The sequence below is a fragment of the Lagopus muta genome, chromosome 3 (genome assembly GCF_023343835.1).
Source record: "Lagopus muta isolate bLagMut1 chromosome 3, bLagMut1 primary, whole genome shotgun sequence".
Lineage (NCBI taxonomy): Eukaryota > Metazoa > Chordata > Aves > Galliformes > Phasianidae > Lagopus > Lagopus muta.
Genome location: NC_064435.1, coordinates 5,084,718 through 5,109,904, shown reverse-complemented (window position 1 = coordinate 5,109,904; position 25,187 = coordinate 5,084,718). Strand labels below are relative to the sequence as shown.

Below are 25,187 nucleotides of genomic sequence, written 5' to 3'. Positions count from 1 at the left end.
CTGTTGTGGTTTAGGTGTGTTTACCAGCCACTGGCATCAAGGTGGGTCGCAAGACAGAGGACAGATCCATGTCATCCAGCTTTGCTTTGTTTTATTGGCAAATGAGTCACTAATTGCTCCTCTCAGAGGTAAGATGCTGGAAAAGTGGGGAAACCCCTCTCCACTTACTGCTTGCAAAGAGTCGGTCTGATCTCAATTCATCTATTATTGTCAATTTGCATGGACTGGTTTGGGGTAGTGATTTGTTTCTGTTGGACCCACTCCTGAGCATAGGCACAAAGTACACAAGGGAAGGGAAGGATGCAGAGCTGGGCGGGTTGGTGTTGGTACAGACTGTACCTGTTACCATAAGGTTGAGCCATTCCAGACTACAGAGCTTCCTCTCTTGATGGCTATTATCACCAAGATGGAGGTTTCAAAACATTTGTATCTTTAGCTGCAAGTGAGAAAGAGCTGCTGAATTGTTCCCTCCTGGGAAATACTGTGCAGTATGAATAAACTTTGGGTTGAGCTAACCGTGTCTGTCTGCATCTGGGCAAAGGTCATCATGCCCTCTTTGTGGCCAGGCTCTAATGGCAGGCACTTCTTCCTGAGCTGTCTGAATCTGCCTCAAGAGCCCTCCCACTTTACACCAGCAATATGGGGGCATTTGGAATGTCTCATATACAGCAGAGAAACTGTGACCACAGCCACTGTTTCAACAAAGTGCGAGGAGCAGCAGCAGAGCCCCAGTCATTTTGGGGTGCAGGTACCTGCTGCACCCTCCTGCATCTCGGAGAGGAGGGAGGAGATGTGGCATTCAGTAACACTTCTTACTGCATAGCTGTGCTTCACATTCAGAATTCCACATGCAGTGCTGGGGCAGCTTAGAGAGACGTTGTCATTAAGCAATAGAACGTGGATTTTGCAGGAGACAGTAAGGTGATACTGAATCTCCTTGCTTCCACTCTGCTCCCCAGTGCACCTTGGAGCGCACAAACTTTGGAAAGGCAGCAGAAGAAAAGGAGATTTAGAAGATAAAGCCTTGCCTGAATGTTGGCTACAAGCTGGCAAAATTAGGGAAAAGAAGACAGCAGTATTATGGGCTAATTCAAACCAGATGTGCTGGGTCTGAAGGGAGAGCCCAGCCAAACAGGGCTCCTTTTGCCATTCATGGAATCATTAAAGTTGGAAAAGACAACTAAGGTCATCAACCATCAACCCATCACCACATGCCCATTAAAGCATGTCCCTCTGTGCTGGATCTCCACCTTTCATGAACACTTCCAGGGACAGTGACACCACCAACTCCCTGGGCAGCCTATGCCAGTGCCTGAGCCTTGTGGTGGCAGAGCAAGGATGGGTGAGCTGAAATGAGGAATGAAGAATTCATCCACAGCATAGAGTCTGGGATTCTTTCTGCCTGCTCCAAACCCAGAAACTGATGGCCAGGTCAAAATGGTATGGTATGGTTTAGCTGCAGAAAAGCCACACAGAGTCACGGGTAATAAAATAAATGTCTAACATCAGAAAAAACTGAAAAAAAAAAGTCACTGAGACTAAAATCTAAAATCTTCACAATAGAGTTCTGTTAAGCAGAACTAACACCAGGGCTTTTGGAGTTCTGAGCACACACATCTGTCCCATCCTCAGTCCATAGCTGGGGTTGTTGCAAACAGCTGCTCTGCGCACTGCTATCTCAGGAACCAGCTGATGTTGCACAGGGAGCAGATGCAAGTCAAACCCAGTGAGGCTGATGGGTGGCACATTTCCATTAGTGTCCTATATGTGCAAACAGATAGAGCATTGCCTCCCAGCTGCCAAAACACGGCCACCTTATCTACAGCATGTGAGGAAAGAGAGAGGGAAAATATGACCACGGCCAATCAGTCACAGCTCAACACCTCTCAGCTGAGGTGGCTCATTGGAGCAGATATGTACAAAGCCAACATAAAGCTGCAGCACGTGAAATGTCCCCTTCCTCTGGACATTTCACACCATTTGGTCCCAGGAGAGCTGTATTTCCTCATCATGTGGCTTCTCACTGACATGCCGCATGATGCCTGGAAGGTCATTGCACACCAGGCTGATGATGGACACAGCCAGAAGGAAAAATACTGGGCTTAAGTACTTATTTGTAGCACAGTGGTGCTGAAGGGCAGGGCTGTCTCTCACATCTTACTTACAGGTAGTGATGTCTCCATCCCAGCTGGTTATCCTGACCTCTCTTTGTAACCACGGCTGGATTTCTTCCTTGCGGATCTTTTCTTGGTGGATGTCCTGTGAAGCACAGGTGAGTGCCCATTGTGTGCCTCCTGTTTATACACAGTGATTTTAAATGAGACTAAATAGAAATTAATAACACTAGAAATTAAGTAACTTAATACAAATTCGTAGCATCACTGATCATGCTTACTGTTTCTTCCAGTAGAGCTTGTGTGAATCCAAGCCATCACTATGAACAGGCTACAAGCTCTAGAAAAAACAATTTTATATTGTAACCAACAGCACGAGCATTTACAGAGATATATGAAAGGAACAATCTGGTAGATTTACTCAATATTTGTATAGAAAAAAAATACCCCAAAGCTCAGGAGAGGTTGAGGTTGGAATAATATTAATTATTAATATTTAATAAATATAAAATAATAACAAATAAATATTAAAATTTCTTCTCAGAAAGAGTGGTGAGGTATTGGAACAGACTGCCCAGGGGGGTGGTGAAGTCACTCACTGTCCCTGGAGGTATTGAAGAAACGTGTAGGCATCACATTTGAGGGGCATGATTTAATGGGCTTGGTGGTGATGGATTGATGGTTGGACTAGATGATCTTAGTGGTCTTTTCCAACCTTAGTGATTCAATGATTCTGTGATTTGCTCATATTTTGTCAGAATTTTTGTGTTAAATTTAGAAGCTCGTTATCCCAGGACTTCATTCTGACAGCACATGGAAGATGCCAGTATCTACATGCAATGCAAATACTACAGCCCCAGGTCAGGTCCCTGCAATGCCCACCTGAGGAGACTTTTAATAATACAGCCCTGGCCCGGACTGCAACCAGGTGTGGAAAGGCAGGAGCACCTGCCCTCTCCTCCAGTAATAGGAAAAGTCTTCCGGTGCTCAGCAGTCCAAGTGAGGAGGAGCTGCGATAGGACTTTATACCTTTACAGCTTCCTCCAGGATGCTATTTACATTACAGATGCCATGTGAGGGAAAGAGAAACCTCTTGCCAAAACTGCTTTCTTTGGCCATGGGGTCTGCAATGGTGGCATCTTCCACACAAGCAAATATTCACAGAGCTGCCTGCAGGGTTTGTTTTCATGCACTTAAATTATCTTGCCCAATTCTCATTTCACAGCTCTTCTGCTCTGCTCTGCTCTGCTCTTAGACTCACATTACCTTTGCTCTTATGCTTACTCCAGGGATCTGCAGACACCCGACTGAGCAAGATCAGAGGTGGTACCAGTGACATCCTTGGTGCCTGACCCCCCAAGACTACACCAAGCATGACTGCAGGCAGAGGGGAGCACATACAAACGCTACACTCCTTCCACTGAACCCTTCTGTAATTCTTAGGAGCTGCTGACCTATTTTAAGGCAGAGGTTGGAGAAAGCATGACCATTATTAAAAGGGTGATCCGGGAAATTTTAATTTTTTTTTAGGATGAAAAAAAGATGATGAAAGGGGAAAAGTTCCCTGTTTGACACTTCTTAAGGTCACACTTCGTATTAAGGTTCAATTTATAAGGAACACATAAATGCCTAATACATGTTTAAGTGATTGATGAATCATTTATTGTATATTGCTATTGAACTGCTGGTCTCTAGAGCAGTGACATAACCATCTACAATACCTATGCTGCCCTATGTACAGCCATCGATAATGCCGGAACATGAAGTATTTGTGTGATAATGTGCTTAGCACATCTAACATTCATGAACGCTTTATAAACAATTTATAAATGAAATCTTAATATACAGCCTAACCTATTTTTAACGTTGTGTCAGTTATATAATCCATTTGGCCTTGATTTGTCTCAGCAAACTCTGGGCACCTCGCAGAGCTGCCCGTGCCTGCAGCCCTCCACCAGTTCTCCCTGAAATTTCTATCCTCCCACTCCTTCTTTACCTCTTTGCTGCCCCGCAGAGCACTCACTGTGTCTGTGAGGGATGCTGTGCCCTTGTAGACTTCAACAGTCTATGTGGTGCTGTAGTTGCACATCGATAGCCCCCACATGTGTACACATGTACTGCAATACCACTTTTCAACCCAAATAATTTCGTGGTTTCAGTATGGCACAGCCAGGCAGAGATGAATGTGGCAATGGCATGGGGAGGAGTGCAAAACCTTTGACTAGGGTCTATGACCATGCACCTGATAAAAAAGCTGCATGAATGGCATCCTGGATTAGAAATGTACATGAACCAGCCTCCTGTGGAGGGTGACACAGAACTCAGCTTGACTCTTCACAGCCTCAAGATCCAACAGCCCCAGCCTAAATCCTTACAGGAGATGTTTCTCGTGAAGGGTGGTGTCATGGCATTTGTACTTTGGATTCAAGCTATTGGGGAAGGAGATGGTAGGCAGATGCATACACAAAGCATTGTTAGCATGGCAGGGCTTCAGTCACAGGCCTGGACTGCACTGTAAGGACACAGGCAGACTGGATAGCAGAAGAGCCTTGCTTCTGACACAGATCAGTGATGATGATGACATCCTCATACCATTAACAAGATGCTTGTTGTTGAACTATTTCAATAGCTGGCCTGGTTTCTTTCTGGCAGTGTCTATGTTATTTTGTTCAAACTGACTGCATGCTGAAAAGGGGCTCAGATCAGCCAGTCAAGGTATCAGAGAACATGGAGATGTACAATGAATTCTCTTCAGAGGATCCAGGACTCCCTTTTAGCTGTGTTTCCTCCTTGTTCTTGCATGCTTGCCCCTATACCAAATAACTGCTGAACAGTTCTTTAGGAAGGTTTGTTGCAGTTGCAAAGAGGAGGACAGGGACGCAGCCCACGTTGGCAAAAGCTTAGGAAAAGGAACACCTGGGAGCACAATTGCACACAGGAGGAGGAGCACTGTCTCTCCTCTAATATACAGCTACTGGGCACAGTCTTTGGGTATAAAGTGGCTTCCCAAGGCATCTGTCCATGCAAATCCCAGGGAACCGGGATCGTTTAGTCTGGAGGAGGCTCAGGGGACCTTACTGGCCTCTACAATTCTCTTTTTCCAGGTATCTAGCAATAGGGTGAGACGTAATGGATTCAAGTTGCACCAGGGGAGACTCAGGCTGGATATTTGGAAAAGTTTCCTATCAGAAAGAGTGGTGATGCATTGGAACAGGCGGCCCAGGGTGTGTGTGAAGTCATCATCCCTGGAGGCATTCAAGAAATATGCAGATGTAGCACTGAGGGACATGCTTAGTGGGCATGGTGGGAATGGGTTGATGGTTGGATTACATGATCTCAGTGGTCTTTTCCAACCTTAATATTCTGTGTTTCTATGATCTATGCTTTAAAGGTTTCTTGTTGTGTCTGGTGTAGGTGTACACTGAGAACATACTGCCTTGGAAGGATCTTTCAACCAGTCCTCCCAAACATACCTCCAAAGCTGGTTCTCCTTCCTACCTTTGAGCTATTTCTGTGGAGGACGGAAAGGATACTGAGGCCTAAGACACCCTTCATGTGATGCACCTCTTTCCCCTCAGCTGACAATTAATGGAATAAAATACATTCTCCTTTCAGAGACAGAAGGCAGCTTTGAGAGATACATTATTATTACAAGTAAAAGAAACAACACTATCAAGAAGAGACAGGCAGAGATGGAAATAACACAAGTATTTATTCAGATAATTAGATTTACATAACTTAAGTTTCTCCAATGCATACATAAACTGAAGCAACTCCTGCTCTCAGCAATGGTGATTATATTAGGAATGATTTAATTCAACCAAGTGGGATCATACCAGCTTGTGTATCAATGCAGTTTGGCTCATCGTGTTCAAAGTAATATCTGGGTGGTTTGGAGAAAGAAAAACAAATTTTCCATTAAAGAAAAGGAGATCACATCAGGGAAGTATCATCCTTTACTCAAGCCACTGCAAAGACTGATCTTGACAGCAATTCCAATGAAAGCTTCCATTAAAAAGAAAACCAAAAGCAGTATTCTCATTTCAAGTGCCTTCTCTTACCACTTTTCCAAATTACATGGACTGTAACTTCTGGTCAAGTCACAAATGATCCCCAGAAGGAAGAATTTCTTGTGTTTCATCTCTCTCACCAAGACAAGTAGAAGTGTAAGGAAATTGGGAAAGGTATCATAAATGCCAAAAGCAACTAAGTCTCAAAGTTGACAAGGGACAGACTGGTGTGCTATATAATGAGCAGATAGACCATTAAGAATCAGCTCACTCATAAAACACATATTTATGAGCACGAATGGCAGATTTATAATGGCATGTTGGAAACCTAGGAAATATGCAGCTATCTTTTGCTATAATAAAACCTGTTCCCATTCCAGCAGCTTCAGTGGGCTGGGGATCACCCCTCTGTATAAAGGGCAGAGGAGTGTTGCAGCTCAGTACAGGCTTCACAAGAGCAATGCCCACTGTTCTTAGAGAACACTCTCAAAAACATGCTGGGAAATGATCCCTTGCTGGGTAAGCTGAAGCACCCTGACTGCACAGCATCTGCTTCGCAATATTTTTGTTTCAAATGCAATGTGGTCCCTACATAGTCGTAGCTGTATTCCTAGCATCTGCAGATTACCTGCTGGGAATACTGAATGAAACCCAATTTGGATTTTGCTGCAACAATGTTGTGTAACATAGCAGAGAGACACATGTCAAAAGTAAGCTTTTATGGAAAAGATTAACTGGTTTAATTCCTGATCTCCTGGGATGCTATTTTTCTGTGTATACGCCTATGCAGTGACAGAGAATTCAGCCTTATGGCACAGAACTAGTCAACCAACCTCCATCAACAAAAACACATGCCCAGCTTGGCTGCCTTTGACCCTCTTTCCAAGGGTGACTCTGGCCCAGAGCCACTGTGCAATCAAAGGAAGAGTTCTGTTAGTGGACACTGTGTGCTGGCAGCTGACAGAGCAGTACATCACTGCTAGTAAATCTTCAGTTGGTCTCTGATTTCCAACATGTTAAGTCTGAAGACTTCCACTCTGTACAGAGCCACAGCTCAGGAGCAAACACTGACAACATTCTCACAATACAGTTGTGGAGATAATACCCTGTATACACTAGAAACACAAGCTATCATGCTAGAGCTGTATACATTCCTCAATTTATAATAAAACAGTGAGGATGGATACATTACAGTCATTTGCAAACATGCAATGAATTGAGTTTTGAGCACTGTTGCGTTCCTAAGGAAAGCACCAGTCACATCTAAGAGTACAACTGAGCACAGTGCAGAGCCAGAATGAGCAGCTATCCAAGCATGACCAGGATGGGCCAGGCCAGGTGGGTCCACCTTAGGATGAAATCCACTAAAAAAAAATTGCTAAGGGGTTGCACTTATAGAGCTAATTTGAGCACTGCTGCTGCATCTTGGTGTATTCATCCCTGAAATTAATCTACCACGAAGAGCTGCAGGCTGTAAATTTAAGGAAAGATTCAGAGAGGTTCGAAACTCATTCATACAGATCAGACACCTCCCTGCATTACACAGGGAAAGTTTGGGTTTCTTTCTACAAGAATGTTTTTCTGAAAGACAACAGGTTGAATCTTCAGTAGACTCATCATGGAGTTCCATGAATCAGGAATTCCATGCCCTTAATTACCTACTAATTAGTCTTACTAACTACAACAAAATAAACAAAAGAAGGGAAAAAAACCCAACAACCCAACCACACAATCAAAGCCAGTCTACTGGCATGAAAAAACAGATCCCATGAGTTTGCAAAAACTGATTCAAAGTGATAAGAATGGCCAGCTGATTAATTCTGGTGGTTCTTTAAGCTCTGAAAACATTTCAATCTGTTGTCATTGTATGAAACAGAACAATGAAAGCCCGAATTCACAGGCAAGCCCCAGGCAACCCAGAAGTTGACTTATTTCCTTTCTCAAGGACAAACTCTTTAGCTTCCCATTGCCTTTTCTCATTTCTTAATAGATCTACTGAAGCAAAGGCAGTGACTCTACCAGGAGCAAGTGGCACTCAGCTCAGGGGGTGAACAGAATAACTGAAGGCATGTTTACTATTTTTTTTACTTTCAGTAGCACAGGAAAAGGCATCTTTACTCCTATTTACCACGAAAGACACCCAATACTCAGCAGAAAAGTGAACTACAACAAGTCTGAGAACTATTCTGACAGAGAACCTCACTCCCAGGGTAATGTAAATCCAGTGTAAGCCAGGAGGAAATTCATACAGAAATTTCAACTCTTGTTTAAATGCTAAAAAGGGATTATTTAAGTTGGAGCAGAGACCTTCAAACACATGGTTAAGTTGAACCCTCTTAAATTTAGCACTTAAGGCTCTCCCAAATCCACTGCTCTCAATAGGTTGTATGAAAGTATGATGCATATATTAGCAGTTTCAAAGATTTTTTGGAATCAGAGGAAAACTCTAGCATGGTTATAATCTGTCTCTCTCTTAAATTAGCAATAGCAGCTGCCCAAACGACTATCAGAATTCAGAAAGCATTCAGCTGTTCCTCCAAAATAGGGACTGTGGCCTGGGGTTGGACAGAAACAAGCTGGGGTCAAGCAGAGGATGTGCCAAGCGTTTCTGCACACTGTTGTTAATCAAATAGCACACAGCACATTTACAGCTTAGCTTCGGCCACGGGCTCCATTGCACGGATGTGGACACTAGGAAGGCAGAACCAGGAGAGAGGCAGCTCCTTGCTGCAGTTGTCTTCATGGAATTTGATATTCAGATAGAAATCGCCCGTGTAGAGGAAAAGAAGTGCTCCAAAGTACACAGAGTCTTTGGTTGGCTTTACCTGCAACAGCAAATGTGAAAATCAGTAAAATTAAACAAGCAACAAAACAAAATAATTGCTCTTTGCAAGCCAGTAGCTCCATAAAATTATCTCAAAGCACTCTAGAAACATTCATAAATTAAACATCTCAATATTACAGTTCCACAAAAAGAAGTAAATTTCTTGTTCCTATTTTAGCAATGGTAAAATGAGAAATTAAAATGCTGTGTTATTCAGTCATGCAGCAGTGCTGTGGCACAGCTGAAACCAGAAGACCTCCAGTAGTCACTGATTTCAAAGTCCATTTGGTTTAAGGCAAAAGCCACTCATAATGTCCTGAATAATCAGGAGCATCTTCCCTTAGACTGCATTCATCAGAATCGACATTAAAGGTTCTAAATCATAGCTGTGAACTCTTGCTAAACGCATGGTTAAACACCATTTAACAACTTAGCAATAACTAAATTCACCCCTGCTTATTATTCAGACACAATCTGACTGCAAACTCTAATCAGGAATCTTTAATGTTCACCCTCACCAAAATAAATGTAGCAAGACATATCCCCAAAACAGTGGGATTTACCTGTCCAAATTAAACACTGCACTGTGTTTACATTTACACATCCTCCTTCATCACCAAACCATTTATGATCCATATCTTTATTGCCAATATCTTGCTCCACCATTTCAGCAAGGCACTCAAGTAATTTTTAACTTTATCAAACTTATCACTATTCAGCATGTGCTACTGTTTGAATAAACATCTGCTTCTACAAGATGTTAAATCCATTTCCAGATTAAAGTCACTGCAGATACGAAACGCTGAATTGGCACAAAGTCACACCATTGGATGGAATTAGTTTGAGAGATTCTGAGGAGACTGTGTCAGTTCAGCAGAACAGACTCCATAAATGGCAACTGGTGCTCCTCAGTAGTGCTCTTCACTCTATCCAGACCATCCGACCAGTTCCATTCTGCTCTCTGGACCCTGATAATTTCTCAAGATATCATTTGGGGCCATCCCTACTCTCCCAGACAGGCTTGTGTGCATGTATTTTCTTTTTACTTTAATTAATATTTATTGGTAATGGGCTTTCTTTGGTCCTCCCCAAACACTTCAGCCTTCATCACAATACAGAGTCCACAGCTGATTCCAATTGACAGTGACACAACACCTGGTCAGCCAAGCTGAGACCCAAACCCAACCACCAAGGAAACTCTGGCATTACATCCAGAAGCACTGTGCTGCCCAGGTGTGCATGACTTGATTGGAATCAGGGGAAAAAATGTTAGCAAGACATCACTGGGAAATGTGCTGTTTGCTTCTGTTTGCTTCTGTTCCAGGCTTTTTTGGACCTTTGTTGCTGAGTCTTTTAGCCAGCAGACATGTACCCCTTACAGCCACCTGGGATATTAGGTAGCTTTGCTGCCTAAAATCCTGCTCCTACACCAGAACCTGTCTTTTCACAAGCACTGGCATCATCAGAGCTGGCAGAGCCCAGACTCCCTTTGGCTTTGGTGCCGATCACTTTTGCTGACCTACAGCAAACTTGTGTCAGCATCGTATCATCCTAGTGAGTAATGAGAGCAGTCACAGCTGCTGTACTGACCCACGTCCTTGGCATCTCACCTCCTCACTGGATACAAGTGTGTGCCCTCTGGCATTGCGTCTGGACATGCAGAACATCAGTCTCCCCTCCTGCTCCCTTTTCCTCCTGCTAGGGCTGACTGCCTTATTTTTGTGGAACTGATGCATGCAGAGAAGGACAGAGGCAAGCATTAATGCAAGTAATGGGTGGAGGTGAGCAGCAAATGAAGCCCCCAGACCTTTTTTTTTTTCCTCATCCGGCTGCCCCATGGAAAAGTATCTGTTAAAGCATTGATCATAGCTCTTGACAGGTGGAAATGTTGTGTCTTCAGGCACATCAACATCAACACAGTCTCTTCATCTCTTTCAAGTTCTGCCTATGTGGTAGCAGTCCCTGCAGCATTCATCCTTTTTTTTCACTGTAAGTGGGAAGAATCAGCGAGGCAGGTAGTGGTATGTGACCAGATCTGCCTATTGGGGGCCAGATCGAAACTGATTGCTATACTGCACACAGGACTCATTTTGAGAGTAAACAACACACATTTTGGTGTCTCCATGCACTCTACGTATCCAAGATCCTACTACAGTAGGCATACATTCAGCACAGCCAGCAGAGGTAACTGGTAAGTAGATCACAGAATGATCTACTTGGCCAGCCTACAGTTGTCAAAACATAGATACCTCATAACATTTTGGGATGAGCTAAGGCACTGTGAACAGTAAAGAAGGTGCAGCCTTGCTTTCCATTCTGACAAAGGAACTTGAGAATAGGTTTCATGGCTGCTGAAATAATCATAAATTCTTCAGTATATTTGCAACTCTGTTTTCAGCCAACAAACACTACCTGCAGGTTTTCAAATGGAATGGATAAAGTGCAAAGAGATACTCAACTCAAAAATTTGATCATGTCTCTTTACTAGGTTTTTCTAAGACCTCTCTTACCACAGAAAGACATCCCTTGCTTCACAGTCACAACTGTCCGAAAAGCAGATATGTTGCCCCATGTGCAATAAGTCAATCATCACATAATCAGAAGAGACATTGCTTATTTATTTCAGGGTTGCACAAACCTTGGTGCTCAATGGTTTCCTGCAGATCAGGTGCACACTCTGAACTATGTATGTGCACAACATTTATACACAGAAGTTACAAATTAGTAATTTTTCAGTCCATTTTCCTCACGGTGATTGGTTAGTAATTTTCATACAATTATAAGGGCTCATAGACCTTTGGTTTTATTGCCACGCTGGCAATACCTCCAAAGCATCCAGATTAATTTTCCCTTCAAGGCCTACTGGCTGTGCTAAGTCGCTGGTTAAGGAAACAAAGTATTTATTCTTCTAGTATCTAATACAGTGGTAGCTCAGTTTGTTTTGAGTCGGCCTTCAAGAGAATGTCATCGCTTTTTGGCAGTACACACATTTGAGAAAAACTGTTTTCAAGGAGAAGTACAGGAAGAACAAAATTTCATCAAAAACTTCTGATGAACACCTTGACAACTCACTGAGAATTGCAATCACTGCCATCGAACAAGATTGATGCTTTAGTTTCACAAAAAACAAGGTCAAACATCCCACTGGTTTTATGGTTTTGTTGCTCTTTTATGTTTTAAGGTAAATATTTGAGAATTTAAAAAGTTTTGTTATTTATATACTTTAACTATATTATATATTTTAGAAGAAGACCAAGACAATTCCTCTCTGCTCAGTGCAGCTCAGGCAAGTCAAAAGGTTGGACACCCATGATGGAGGATACCTAGTTTTAGGCAACTGAATCACATCCCTAGGATCTGTGCTGGGATCTGTGTTAGGTAGAGACAGGCTCCATGGACAGCAGACTCTTTTGCCTAATGAGAGCTCAGCCAGCATCCATGGAGACACCTCCTTGTTCAGATGTCTCAGTCTGGAACCTAAACCACCTAAAAATCCATAAAATGGATAAATACATCTGAGCCATCTGTTCAACAAAAGGATTCATCTGAGAAAATGTAGGTGTCAGACACAGAATGAAGCAAAATATTCCCTGAACTCCACTGGCCTTGGTGACTCAGTGGCCACGAAGGGATGCTGCAGGCCTTGCACAGATGTGTACACAAGTTGGATGTAACCCACTGGAGCTGACATTCACCATCCAAGTGACTCAGCTAGTTTGAGAGAAACATAAGGACTGCACACTCATGCCTGATCCAAGCTGAATTTGTACTGTTGATTGATCTAGCAGCATGCAGGCCGGGCAGTCTCACCACCCAGGCACTATCTTGTATGTTGCCCCAGTCTGGAATGATGGTACACACACATGCTTGCTCAATCAAGCCACAGAGTCCAAAGAGATTTTACTATAATTCCACTAAATCCTCTGCATGTAGACCTTGCTTACGCTCCCGGAAAACACGACTGAAGATTCAAGAAAGAAAAGTTCCTCCGAGACAGAAGAAAAATTAAGTTTCTAGCTCCATCCTAATCCTTCCCCGATTCAGGCTGCCATGTGGGACTGATCCCTGAGAACTAACTACTAATTATTTATACTGCTGTAGTACTGAAGCAACTCAGTTGGAGATTAGGGTTCATGCCAGCTACTGTAAATGCCCCCAGAGAGTTTACAGTGCTAGCAGAAGTGCCAAGAAAACTAATTTGGCCAGATGGGCCACAGAGGACCTGCCAGAAGTGAGCAAATGTTCGTCATAGCTTCTGAGCTGATTCAAAATGACCATCTCCTAATGAGTTCTTCCTCATCTTCCACTACCACTCATCTGAGCTACTGAGAGATAACACACCTAAAAAAAAACTGCCTGAGAACAGTAATGGCAAAAGCAGGAACAACAAAGGAAGGCGAATTACTGGTAGTTACAGGAATCTCCGTAGCATATCATTTTTTTAATTTGGCAAGAAGTAGCTCTGTCTGATCAATCAACTAGTCAAAATACTGGTAAGAAAAAAGAATTTTTAATAATAAGGCTAAAGTTAAACTTCAGATTGCAAAGCAAGATAATAAATAAATGCAGAAGAATTTGAATGGGTGGGCATCCATCAATGTTACCTCATGTTTCAAAACCTCACTCTAAAAAAATGTACACTATCTAAATGATAACCAATGAAGTCACCTTTTCTGCTAGACATAGAAAGGTAAGGCTAATCAAATTAAAAGTTAATTTTAAAAATAAAGGCTTTATGTGATTTAAATGTATGTAAATATCTAAATATTCTTTAAAATTTTGAGCAGAGGACTTTGCTTTTTGAGGTAGTGTATCCTAGCAGAGCCTTTGGGGCACAAGTGCAGACTGCTGCTCTGAATGGAAGTGGGATCACAGAGAGATGAATAAGCACTACCTTCAAGAGAAATCATCTACCTTTACGTGACAAGAAAGTGAAAAACAAAATCGTGTGACTTTTACCCTTAAAAAAAAACTCTGTTCATTCATACATGTGGAGCAGTGTATGTGCGCCAAACATTCCTGCATGCATTCTTTGTCTTCTAAATAGATGCAGAAAATGGTTTGAAACTTTTTAGTCTAAAAATAGCAACAAAAAAAATTGTGATTTGTTCAGTGTTAAGGCATAGGCCTTACAATAAGTTAATACTTAGGAAAGCAGGGGGATATTTTACTTTGTTTTTCCTGAGAGGTCACATTCAACTGAGCACCAATACTGTTGCTATTTCTCCATCATCATGACAAAAGACCAAATTCCTAGGGTATTAGAAGTATCTTGCTGTAATACCTGATGTTTCCATTTGTTTTTGACCACACACTACTGTTACACCAAAGCACACACTAGTTCTTCATCCTCCCTCCCACCCGGCTTGGCAATGCAATAAATCATGTCACCACCTCCTTGCTAGTGTCAATGTAATGTCAGCCCAATTAGCTCAAACTGCTGACGAATGTAGTTTGAGATAAACTGGCCAACTTTGCACAGCCACACATACTCACAGCATCACTCCTGCAGAAGAGGGGAGCATCTTTCTGCAGAGGGACAAAACTGGGAGATGGCAGCATTTGAAGGCACCTCCATTAAACAACATAATAATCATGTGCCAGCAACCTCAGTATATAAAAATAATGAGCACGTGTTTAATAGCTTTGAGAGGGTAACATGGAGCTACACCATCTGGGTATCTCATCCAAAGTCTCAGCTTAGTTTATAAAAAAGACACAGAGAATCTCTTTCATGTCATCCAACTATGAGCTTCTTCAGCTTCTTTACCAGTGTCTGAACTTCTGTCAAACACGGAGCATGAACACAATTGTGAATATGTTCGTTCTTCCCTGAAGCATCAAATGCACAAACCAGGACTTTATTCTTGTCCCCAAAACAGGTGCTGCTTTCTGAAATATTTTTTCCATTACTGAATTAGTTATTACGGGGGATGAAAGGGCCTCTGACAGCATTAGATCCACTGTTTGAAGAAGTTTCTTCCGTGATCAGGGCTCTATGCCTCAAAGAAATGTGACTAAGCATTTTCGTTAGCAGCCTGTGCAGGACATGTATCAACACTGTACAGTGTGAAGTACAGCACTTGTTGTCGGAGAGTAAACAGTCTCTTCATTTCACCCTTTTGGATGAAAAGGAGGACAAACATCAGAAAACAACTCCATTTTTTACTTTCTGGGTACTGTGTTTACGGTGAAAATGTCTAAATACTGAATACAGGGAGTGCAACGTATGAGGAGACTGCCTGGGCAGCTCAAGAGATGTGACCCCGTGACTTCTTGCCCATAGGAGACTCAATCAGAAGGCAGGAATATATGCTGACGCCTCCCTTTTCCCTCATTAGCCCTGAGGGTCAGCCCTTAGGCAGCTGGATATCCACACAGTGCCACTCACATTAAAAAACCCACATTGTCAGAAAGGGAGTCAAAGGAAGCTGCCTCTTGATTATTTCTGTTGACATATCTCAATTATTCAGCTATGAATATATGGATGCTAATCCATTAACATTCAAGCTGATGGTTTATTCCACGCTCATTATCTTCTAGAAATATTTTCTTCCCATGGTATGTAATTGAAAATTACGCACAGTGACTGTCCCTGTGGTTAACCTTTAATTCCTTTCTTACTAAGGTTCACCTAAGTATTCAGTTTTGACAGGTACATTTTATTAGCAGTGTGAAGAGCTGACCTAAGCAAAGGTCCTAAGCACAATCCTAAACAGTCATCCTTCCCCTCTTGCTTATAAGTTAGAGATACTGCTTACTCCACTCTGTCATATAGTTCATGTTTTTCACCCCTTTGATTTTTTGTCATTGCTGGTTTTTGGGAAAGGATGCAAGACAGAGTAGTTATATTCAAGAGCTATTTTCAGTGTTTTGCTTCACAAGCAAAAAATTTCAAAATAACAATTTGAGAGAAAATTTAAAAATTCAATTATTTTTAAATAAGAAAATTTTGTACCATTTTAAGTGCAGTTTTGCATTTTTATTTCTCTTTATTTTCATAGTAAAAATAAAGCTAAGAGACCAGAAAATGAACCTGCTCATCTTTCTGGTCATTAATGTTTAGCATTTTTATTTTTTCCTTCCTTGGGATCTAACTAAAACTGATCTGATGATTTCCTTGGCTTAGCCTAGGGGACTAATTCTCATGCACTGAAGAGAAGAAGTTACTTAAAACCTATTACTGTAGGCTGCACTGGATGGCTCATGGACAGGCAGTATGATATTACACATTTTTTCTAAGTTACTCATTCACATCTTGCCAAATTTGGAGTGACCAAAAGTTACTGACTCCAATAGTTTGCTGGTGGCTTACAGTACAGGCAATTACAGTCTTAAACCATCTCAGAGAGATGGTTCTACCTCCCTAAGCCCACAGTACTTTTAGCAACAGGCATTTTTGAAAAATGAATCTGCATTATAAAGCACAGTTAAGCAATGAAACTTTTTAATGCAAATACACGTCATTCAGAACAGTGGTACCTTCGACAGAAAAACTTACAGAATCGATGTAGAAGGTGTTGGATCCCACAAAAGTGATGGCATCCTGCAGCTCATAGTTGTGCACCCCATTCTGGTAATCCTGGTAGGGCGTCATGGTGAGCGCGAAGGGTCCCACGCTGTGCTTGCTCCAGTTGGTCAGCTTCACTTGCAGTGGGACCGGGTCACCGACTTTGCAGTCCACCACCACGTCACAGTCACAGAGCTTGCCATCGACGAGGATATCTGTAAAGCAAGAAGATAATTCCACATTCGGTTTGGCTCCTGCTTTGGAAACAGTATTAATTTTTAATCATTAGGAAACTCAGCAACAAAAAATAACCTAAATGAAACCAAGAGTGTGTAACAGCTGGGTGGTCCAGTGTGGAGTTGGACTCGATGATCCTTTTGGGTCCCTTCTGTCTCATGATATTCCATGATTATGAGATCCTATGACAGTTAACCTTAGGAAAGTTAGTGCCGCAGTGTTGTATACAATGGTACTGCAGGAACTGATTTGCAACAGCCAGCTCATGAAGGTTTGATATCCGTCGAAGCTGAGAGAGCAATGAAAAAGAAATAACTGTGCTCCATTCAAAGGCACCAGAAGAAATCTTTTAACCAGCTCCATTTAACCTCCTCCTAAAAGCCAAAGCCATGGACACTTCTCATGCATCTCTTACCCATAAGCAGCATTAGGTGAAGGGAAATCTAAACAGGAGTCACCAATACAAATTGAGGCTGGATAGATCCTGGGCTGTGTGTCCATGCTCACATGTTACAGCCAAAAATACATCTTCCTGTATCAAGGTGACCTTTTGGAGCAGGACAGACACTGCCAGAATTTGCAGTGTAACACCTATATTATCATCCAGATAATAAGGAAAAAAAGAGGATTTTAAAATTATACAGCGATACTACAAGCTTGTTCACTCTTTGTGCTTTCATTCATATTGGGATTTCTATTTTTAACTTTCTACTTTTATTTCCCTTACTGGAATAGCAGAAAAATATAGGGCCTCTAAATTGGTTACTGCTGGGACAATGACAGCCGGAGTGATGTGTCCACTAACCTTGCCATTTGCTTATACAGAACCAAAATGTTTTGTTACTAACACACTATGAAATTGCTAGTCCAATTCCCTGCTCCGAAAGGGCTCCCAGTTGTGCAGTATTACTGTGTTTTTCAGATGAGGGCTATCTCCGATGCACTATTAATATGGGAACATTTCTATTTCACTGTGGGTTCATGTTCATAGATAAGAGAAAGCCCTGGGCACATGTAAGAAAGCGTCCTCTCTGTGAATACCTATCCCCACGATCTCACATGCCCAAGAGGCATTTCCATCACTCCAGCTCCTCCTCAGTCGCCTGCCTTATGATAGACAGCATATTATTCCTCTGCCAACAGCACCACATTTACATTAGTAATATCTCCTCTTCAAGAAAAGAAACTCTTTTTATGCTTCAGGAACTTTCAGGGAGAAAAACATTTTATACTGAGGTGATTCATTTTTATTTTTATTTTTAAGCTTATTTTTGTTTTGTTGCCTTAGAAGAAAAACTACAAAATGATGCATATTCTCGTGATGCCCTTTAGCATGGCAAACTGAACAAGCTTCAGTATAGCAACTAAAGAAAAAGAACTAGTGCCAAAGAAAGTAGTCAGAAAAGGACATTAATTCCAGAGGTGAGATTAGCAAAACTGAAAACTCCTCATTGACCAAAGCTTCCCCATACAGCAGCACATCCCAGATCCAAGTGGCTCAGAAGAGGAAACCCTGCAGTGCTCAAGCTGTAGCCATCCAAATTCCACCCTGGTGTCCCAGTTGGAACGGTCCCGATGCCAAAACTCTCCCCTTCCCAAAGCAGATGCCCAGCTCACGATGAGGAGAAGGAAAAGGAGTTTGCAATAGACACTGCATTTTAGGAAAGGGTGAGAAAAACTGATTGAGGATGGGCTTGTCTTCATCGAATCATAGAATCAAAGACCACTAAGATCATCTAGTATGATCGTCCATCCATCACTAAAAGTGCCAACTAAACCAGTTCTCCCATTGCAATAGCACACCCTAACGCTGCAGAATCTCCTGCCCGACGTGATTAAACTCCTTCTTGTGGGATTGCCCTGAGATCCTGGAAGCAGATGGTGGTTGTAATGGTATCCCATTACCTGGGATACACTCCAAACTTAACTGACTGATTTTTTTTAATCACAAAATTGAGTTTGTATGTGTGCATACAATCTTAGTGTTTCTCAGCTTCTGGCCTGAGAAGCAAAGTCCAGTTGCTTCTTTCAAAAGTGATGCATTAATACCTGTTCATGAGCCTAAATCAGCTTGTTTTCAAGCTTCTCCCTCAAGGTGAGTGCTTTCATTTGCAAATACATCTCTTTTTGACTCATTTCTTCAGCCAGCAGGTCCCACAGCTGTGAGAGCTCCCTGGACCAGCATGAGCCTTCAGAAACACTCAGCAAGCTAAGTGGATGAATCTGTGTTTTCAAGCTGCTCATCAACTTGCCTTTTAGCTTTAAAATTCAGTGCTCTGCTGTAGGAATTATAAATGAGCCCTTTGCCCTCTGTCTCCACCTTTGTAGCTAATAATAGCTCACAGCACTGCTTGTGCAAAAATAGAAAATCTAAACAAAAGGGAAGCAATTAAGCCTGACTCAACCAGATTAATTTTCTTCCATATTCATTAAAAAAAAAAATCAATTCATTTAAGATTGATTTAAGAGTATGTGCGCACATGAGTTTGTGTACATACTGGGAGATTATTTCCTTCCCTCCCAGCACACCCTTCCTTCTCGCAGTACCGCAGCCAAGGAGCTCAATGAGATGTCAGATGAGAAAACACACATGGCTGGCGTGCAAAATACTATGGAAAGGAGTGTTTAAAAACAGTCTCCTTTCATCGGAGGGAACAGCTTGGTTTGACAGGCAGCTTCACTCCCTTCCTGACACAGAAAACATCTCATGGACCATACGGATTTGCTTTAATATTTTCATCTGTGAACAGAGGAAAAGCCATGTGCACAGGGTCCCGTTTCTGCAGATTCAGCTCAGTAACACAGATGGCATGTAAAAGCTGAGACTGCTCACACCACTGCTGTGAGAGTGAATCATTACTGGTTTCAGCATACACGAGCTCTGAACCAGAAGAAACAGTCGCTCACACAGAAGACAGTGGTGGCCATATATCCAGCTTCCCAAGATTCAGGCACAAGACAAATACTACTTCAGAAAATTAAAGGAAAGAGTTGAGTGTAAACAATATAAATAAGCTACATAAAAAAGGTGGGTGTTGAAACTCAGGCCATCACATGAAAAATAAATAATCATAAATAGAATTAGAAAATCACAGAATCATAGAATGGCTTGGGTTGGATCTTAAACATTGTCTAGTTCCAACCTCTTGCTGTGGAAAAAGGCCAAGCAATCTCCTAATTAAAAGCAAAATCCTTTTAGATATTTTAACAAGCCAACACAATTCTGCTTCTCCTTTTTTCTTTCTCCTTTTGCTATCTATTTTCCCCCCTTTTACTTTTTTTCCCTCCTGCTTGTTTACCTACATACATTCTCCACGGAAAACATCCTTGGGTGCCAGCATTACCCTGCAATGACTGAAAGGCAGTGAAGAACAGAAAGCCTTGTTTTCTTTCACTCAGAGCCTTAACCAAGCCTTTCAGGAATTCTACGAACTCACTTACCCATTGGAAAAAATATTCCATGGCCCACCTGATAGGCAATGCTGACTTCATAGAGTCACAGAATGGCTTACTTTGAAAGGGACCTTAAAGACCATGCAGCTGCAACCCCCCTGCTCTAGGCAGGGCTACCAGGCACCAGGTCAGACTGCCTGTTACTTACATCAGAAGAAGACTGGGAGACAACAATGTGAAAATAACATCAGATTATATATTATGTCTTCCCTTCAGGATCTCAAAACTCTCCAGAAAAGCACAAATGCTCCTAGAGGGAAGACAGCTTCCATTCCACAGGAAAAGCATCATTTAACATCACCTGCCAAGCGCACTTCAGTTTACATCACCCAAAGGAGTAGTTTGGAAATGAATACAAAATATTATTAACATTTTGCTTTATTTACTCTGCTCATTTTGATGCACATTAAGGAGTCCTTGCCACTTGGTCAAGTTTCCAAGTGAGCACTTGCACTCGCTGGCCCATTTGGATAAGAGCTCCAAGTCACAGCTAATTGCATTTCCACACCCAACTCCCCATTTGACACTGTGCAAGCTTGATTTTGGAAAGCTGCACACAAACACACAGTCTCAATGGAAATGTATATTTCAGCACAGCTTATGTTCCTTCCTCAGGTTTGGGTTAATTTAAAAATAAAAACAGGCTGCAGAGGAAGGCAACACTGTGTTTCATCTTTACACAAAGAAATTCCCGCTAGATATTCGCTTTTACACTGGATGCTGAATCCCAGCTGATGCAGATATGCTAACCTCTGCCATTCTCTACAGAGGGAAACTTGGCTCAGCGCTTCCAGCAAACTCCTCACAGCAGCATGGCCTTGCACAAACAAGCCCATGAACAAAACTCCAGGCAAGGGATGCCAAAGAAATCTCACACAGGTGGTAGAAGAGATCTTCAAGACCAGCAAAGTAAGCGTTGCTTAGCTGTGCTGTGATGGTTTGAGGAATTTCAATCAAGATTTTTCTATGCTGTTCAAACTGTTCCGAAATACTATTTTTACTCATCCTGATCAGGAAGATCTGAGGAGGAGGGAAAGCAGCAACATCAGCACCAATGTCTCCAGATAAAGTCTATCAGGCACTTCAATAGAGGAGAGCCAAAGACCACAAGCCCAAGGTGGAGCTGCTGCAGTGAAAGTCTCTCAGAGTGATTCGGTTATTCTGTATTCACCAAACTCAACGTGCTGACTAAAATGTCTGCCCAGGCCAGCTTTGCTTCTAACTGTCCTAAAAGAGCACTGGAAAAGGGTATGTGGCACTGAGGGACATATTTAGGGGATATGGTGATGGTTGGACCAGGTAACCTTGGTGGTATTTTCCAACCTTAGCGATTCTATGGCTCTAATATATGATTCCTCTGGTAAGTGAACCTAAACACTGATTCTGTTTCCCATTCTCGTACTTGCAGTCCCTCACGTGGACCAGTTGCCTTTCATTTTCTGAACCATTCATGCAAATTATTTGCACATAGAGATATAACATTGGTTACATTTTCTTGTCCATTATGAAATCCTGCAGTATTTTCAGAGTTGAATACATCCATACAAAAGATATTTGTATGAATAAATAAACAGTGTTCCCTGTGACTCTCATCATGAAAAAGCTGAATAGTTATTTAATAACATGAGAGTCTTTTAGCTATTTACATAAAATCTTCTGAATGCAGTTTGGATCTGCTCCTCACAGTAGCCCTCAGCATCTTTATTTGGAATAGCATCTTCCTGTTCACTTGTTCATTCATTGTTATTTTCATACAATGTGGAGCCAAATCTGACCCCTCCATAATTTCATAGCATTCAGCAGCAATAGAGCACAGAGGTATACAGATGTTGGTATTGTAACAGGTTCAAATTGCATGAGTATTTCACCTTGTCAGACATCCCCAGCCCCATTCTGGAAAGTGCCCAGTGAGTTTAGAGCCTGCTCATTCAAACCCCTCATTGGACCTGAGAAGTTCAGCTCCTCTTTGGGTCATGACCCTTGGATAGGAACAAATAAAAACACAGGAAAACATATGCATGAACTACTGCAACCACCATCAAGACACAGACACACACCCAACTCAGGAAAACAGCCCTGAAAACAGGGAGGTTGGCAGAGGATGGGATGGTTGAGCACGAATGTGGGCAACTGAAAGAGGCAGCTCCTTTCACAAGACCTCTGAGCTGCTCGATTCCTGGCAGGCTTCCCATTCCCAAACATTTTACGATTGAATTAAGGACACTTTATTTGTTCTGAAAGCAATTAAAAAGAAAAACACATTTAAAATATAGTTCTAGCAACAATAAGCAATTAGTCTTTGATAATTGCCTGTGTCTTCCTATGTAATCACTCTTTCGCAGTGGCCAGTATGCTGATGACAAGTCCCGACTGCTCCGATTATCGTTCTTGCCAAATTGCTTTGAGTTTGTGTCTGTTCTTAACTCTGTGCTGACAGAGGATGCTGCAGGAAGGATATTTCCACCTTGCACAAGGATTTCTCCACCTTACAAAAGGACTTTTCAATCTCATTCATTTGGACTGAGTAAGCTTTCTTCCTCCAAATCAGTCCAGTGTTTAGTCCAGTTTTAATCCCCAAATCTCTCCTCAGCAGGTAGGTGATCAGCATTCAGTTTCAGCGCTAGTTGATCGAGGCTGTAAACATTCAGAAGCAGCACAGTCTTCCTCAATTAACTCTAACTACCAGGGTCACGCTCACTGAGAAGAGAAGCACTAGCACTCCTGGTGCTCTGGGGTTTGACTGCCTCCAACTTTTACTTGGGGTCTTCAAACAGTAAATCTGAACGCACGTGAACCACAGAGCAGTGAAGAAGCGAGTTATTCACTTCAATCTCTCTGGTTTTTCTGGGAGTTATTTTATTTTGCACTTGCCTTTTACAACAGACTCTATCCTGCCCTGTGGAATTGCTGGCACATGGATTGCACCTGCTTGTCTCATCCCTCCTCTGGCAGCCAAGATAAATCATCATCTGGTGATTTGCCCAGTTTGCTATCAAAATGATAACCGCTTCAGTGTTTGTATTGCTTGTGTCCAGTCCTAAGCTAAATGCTTAGGGGCAGAACCTTTGAAATTTTAAAATTCTCGGAGCTTTGTGCTTCCCCGTGTGCCTGAGCTCCTTTGGACTTGTTTGAAAATATTCCATGACGTAGCCCCAGTTTACTTAAATAGTCTCAGTTTTTGAATGTGGGCCAACCTCTTTTTATCTGTTAATCACAAGCAGGTTTGCAGAAGACTCCTTTGATTATTTGCTATACCGCCAGAAGGTCAGGCTGCATACAGTGTGTGCCTGTAGTTGGAAAATTCACTATCCCAGGATTTGCATGGTATTTCTCATAGAACCACAGAATCACTGAGGTTGGAAAAGAGCACTAAGATCATCTAGTCCAACTGTCGACCCATCACCTCTGTGCCCACTAAACCAACATCTATGAGTCTATAAAACGCTGTTTTTTTGTACACTGGTGGCTTTGTGCAAAAATGCTGCAGGTGATGAATAACATGTGCCTTAACCTACAGCTTACTGAAAGAAAATCGCCTTATTCCTCATTGGTTGCATAATGAGACTTAAAATTTCCTCTCCTTTCTGCCACCGTGCAATGATGCATGTGAGACAAACCCCTCTCTCTGCAGAGAGGATTTTTAAAGGTCTCCAGCAATCTTTGTGATGGTTTCTGACTTGTGGCTGAAAAGTTAATGGTGAAAAAAGGAAAAGAGTCTGCAGCCCTTATGTGCTTATGTGGAGCCTGTCTGATCTCACAGTCAGTGCGGTGCAGATACTACTTTGGCTGGAGAGCTCCAGCAAGTGATAAGTGTGCTGACCATACGGAGACAATAGGGAGGTAATGCATGGTTGCATGTGAAGTGCTGTTTAATGGTGGAAGCACAAAACTGGCTCCTAAACTAAACTCTGTGCATGTAAAGTCCAATACATAGATTTCACCACAAAATCTGCTTGCTCTAACATGCCATCTACATGGCAATATGAAGAGGAAGCATTATTTTCCAGTCAATAAGCATATAATGGTGCTCTGGACTCTTCTGTAGGGAGATCATACTCACACATATATCTCATAAATAAGGGATCATCCCTAACTGTTTTTTTCCATAGACTTTGCTATTTTTTTCCCAATTTCTATTTAAATCACTACTATGTGAAGCATAACTGTCATATTTGAGAGTGTTTGGGGCTCCTGTAGGATGAAATATGCTATGTGCTGTCTGAAGCAAGAAAGAATTGAAACACAGATGAGAAGAGAGGCAAGACAGCATGTATCCCCATGCCCAGATGTATGGACTTGCAGAATGCTTAACGAAAGTGGAAAAAAAAGTGATACTCATTATTTAAAGAAAAATGATGGGTACACGACCCCTTTTCCATGCTTGTCTTGAAAAGGAACCATGAAATATTACAGGCGATGTCCAGGCCATATGAGTTGCGTATCCCTGTAGAGTAGCCAAAGCCTTGTACAAGATAATATATAACCTCCTATTAACAGGCAGGTAGATGATTTACCACATTTCAGCAACTGTTCAAATATGAGCACTAGGACACTGTGCCTCATGGGCTGCCTTCAGCCCAACCACAGCTGAAATGCAATTAGCTGAGCTGAAGAAGAGATCTTAAACAACTCCAGGTACCAATGCTGTATTAGTACGGCACTTTATGTACTGAGGTGTGGTGTACATGGGGCTACGTGGGGCTCATGTCTACAGACCACAGTTGCTCAAAAGCAGAGGTGCACATTAAAATGGACATATTCTTAATGAAGATTCTTGAAACTTCAGTCATAGTGTATTTCATTCTGAGGGCTCTACATTGCTTTAATTGCTAGTGGATTGAGTTAAACTCTCACTAATTCCCTTAGGTATGGTTAGTTTAGTCTGCCACATGTGTATTAAGGCATGGCACAGTAATCCAAGTAGATGTGACTTGGAAACTATCAAGTCCTATGGTGCTACTACGTTTTAATTCTGGTCACATCCTTCTTCTTCTGCATCATGACCTCTCAAAATTCAGTTTAAATCCACTTAGTAAGAA

At 42.0% G+C, this 25,187-nt stretch overlaps 1 protein-coding gene across 3 annotated transcripts in view; it reads right to left on the bottom strand.

Annotated features, from left to right (window-relative positions):
- Positions 1–5,807: 5,807 nt before the first annotated feature.
- Positions 5,808–25,187, bottom strand: part of TRAPPC9 (trafficking protein particle complex subunit 9) — a 474,287-nt gene continuing 454,907 nt past the window's right edge. For all 3 annotated transcript variants that reach the window (XM_048940414.1, XM_048940413.1, XM_048940415.1), the window contains 2 exons: positions 16,450–16,673; positions 5,808–8,949 (listed from right to left, as the gene is read on the bottom strand). In XM_048940414.1, the coding sequence (XP_048796371.1) occupies positions 8,770–8,949; positions 16,450–16,673 (404 nt within the window). In that variant the 3' untranslated portion in view covers positions 5,808–8,769. The remainder of the gene's footprint in view (positions 8,950–16,449; positions 16,674–25,187) is intronic.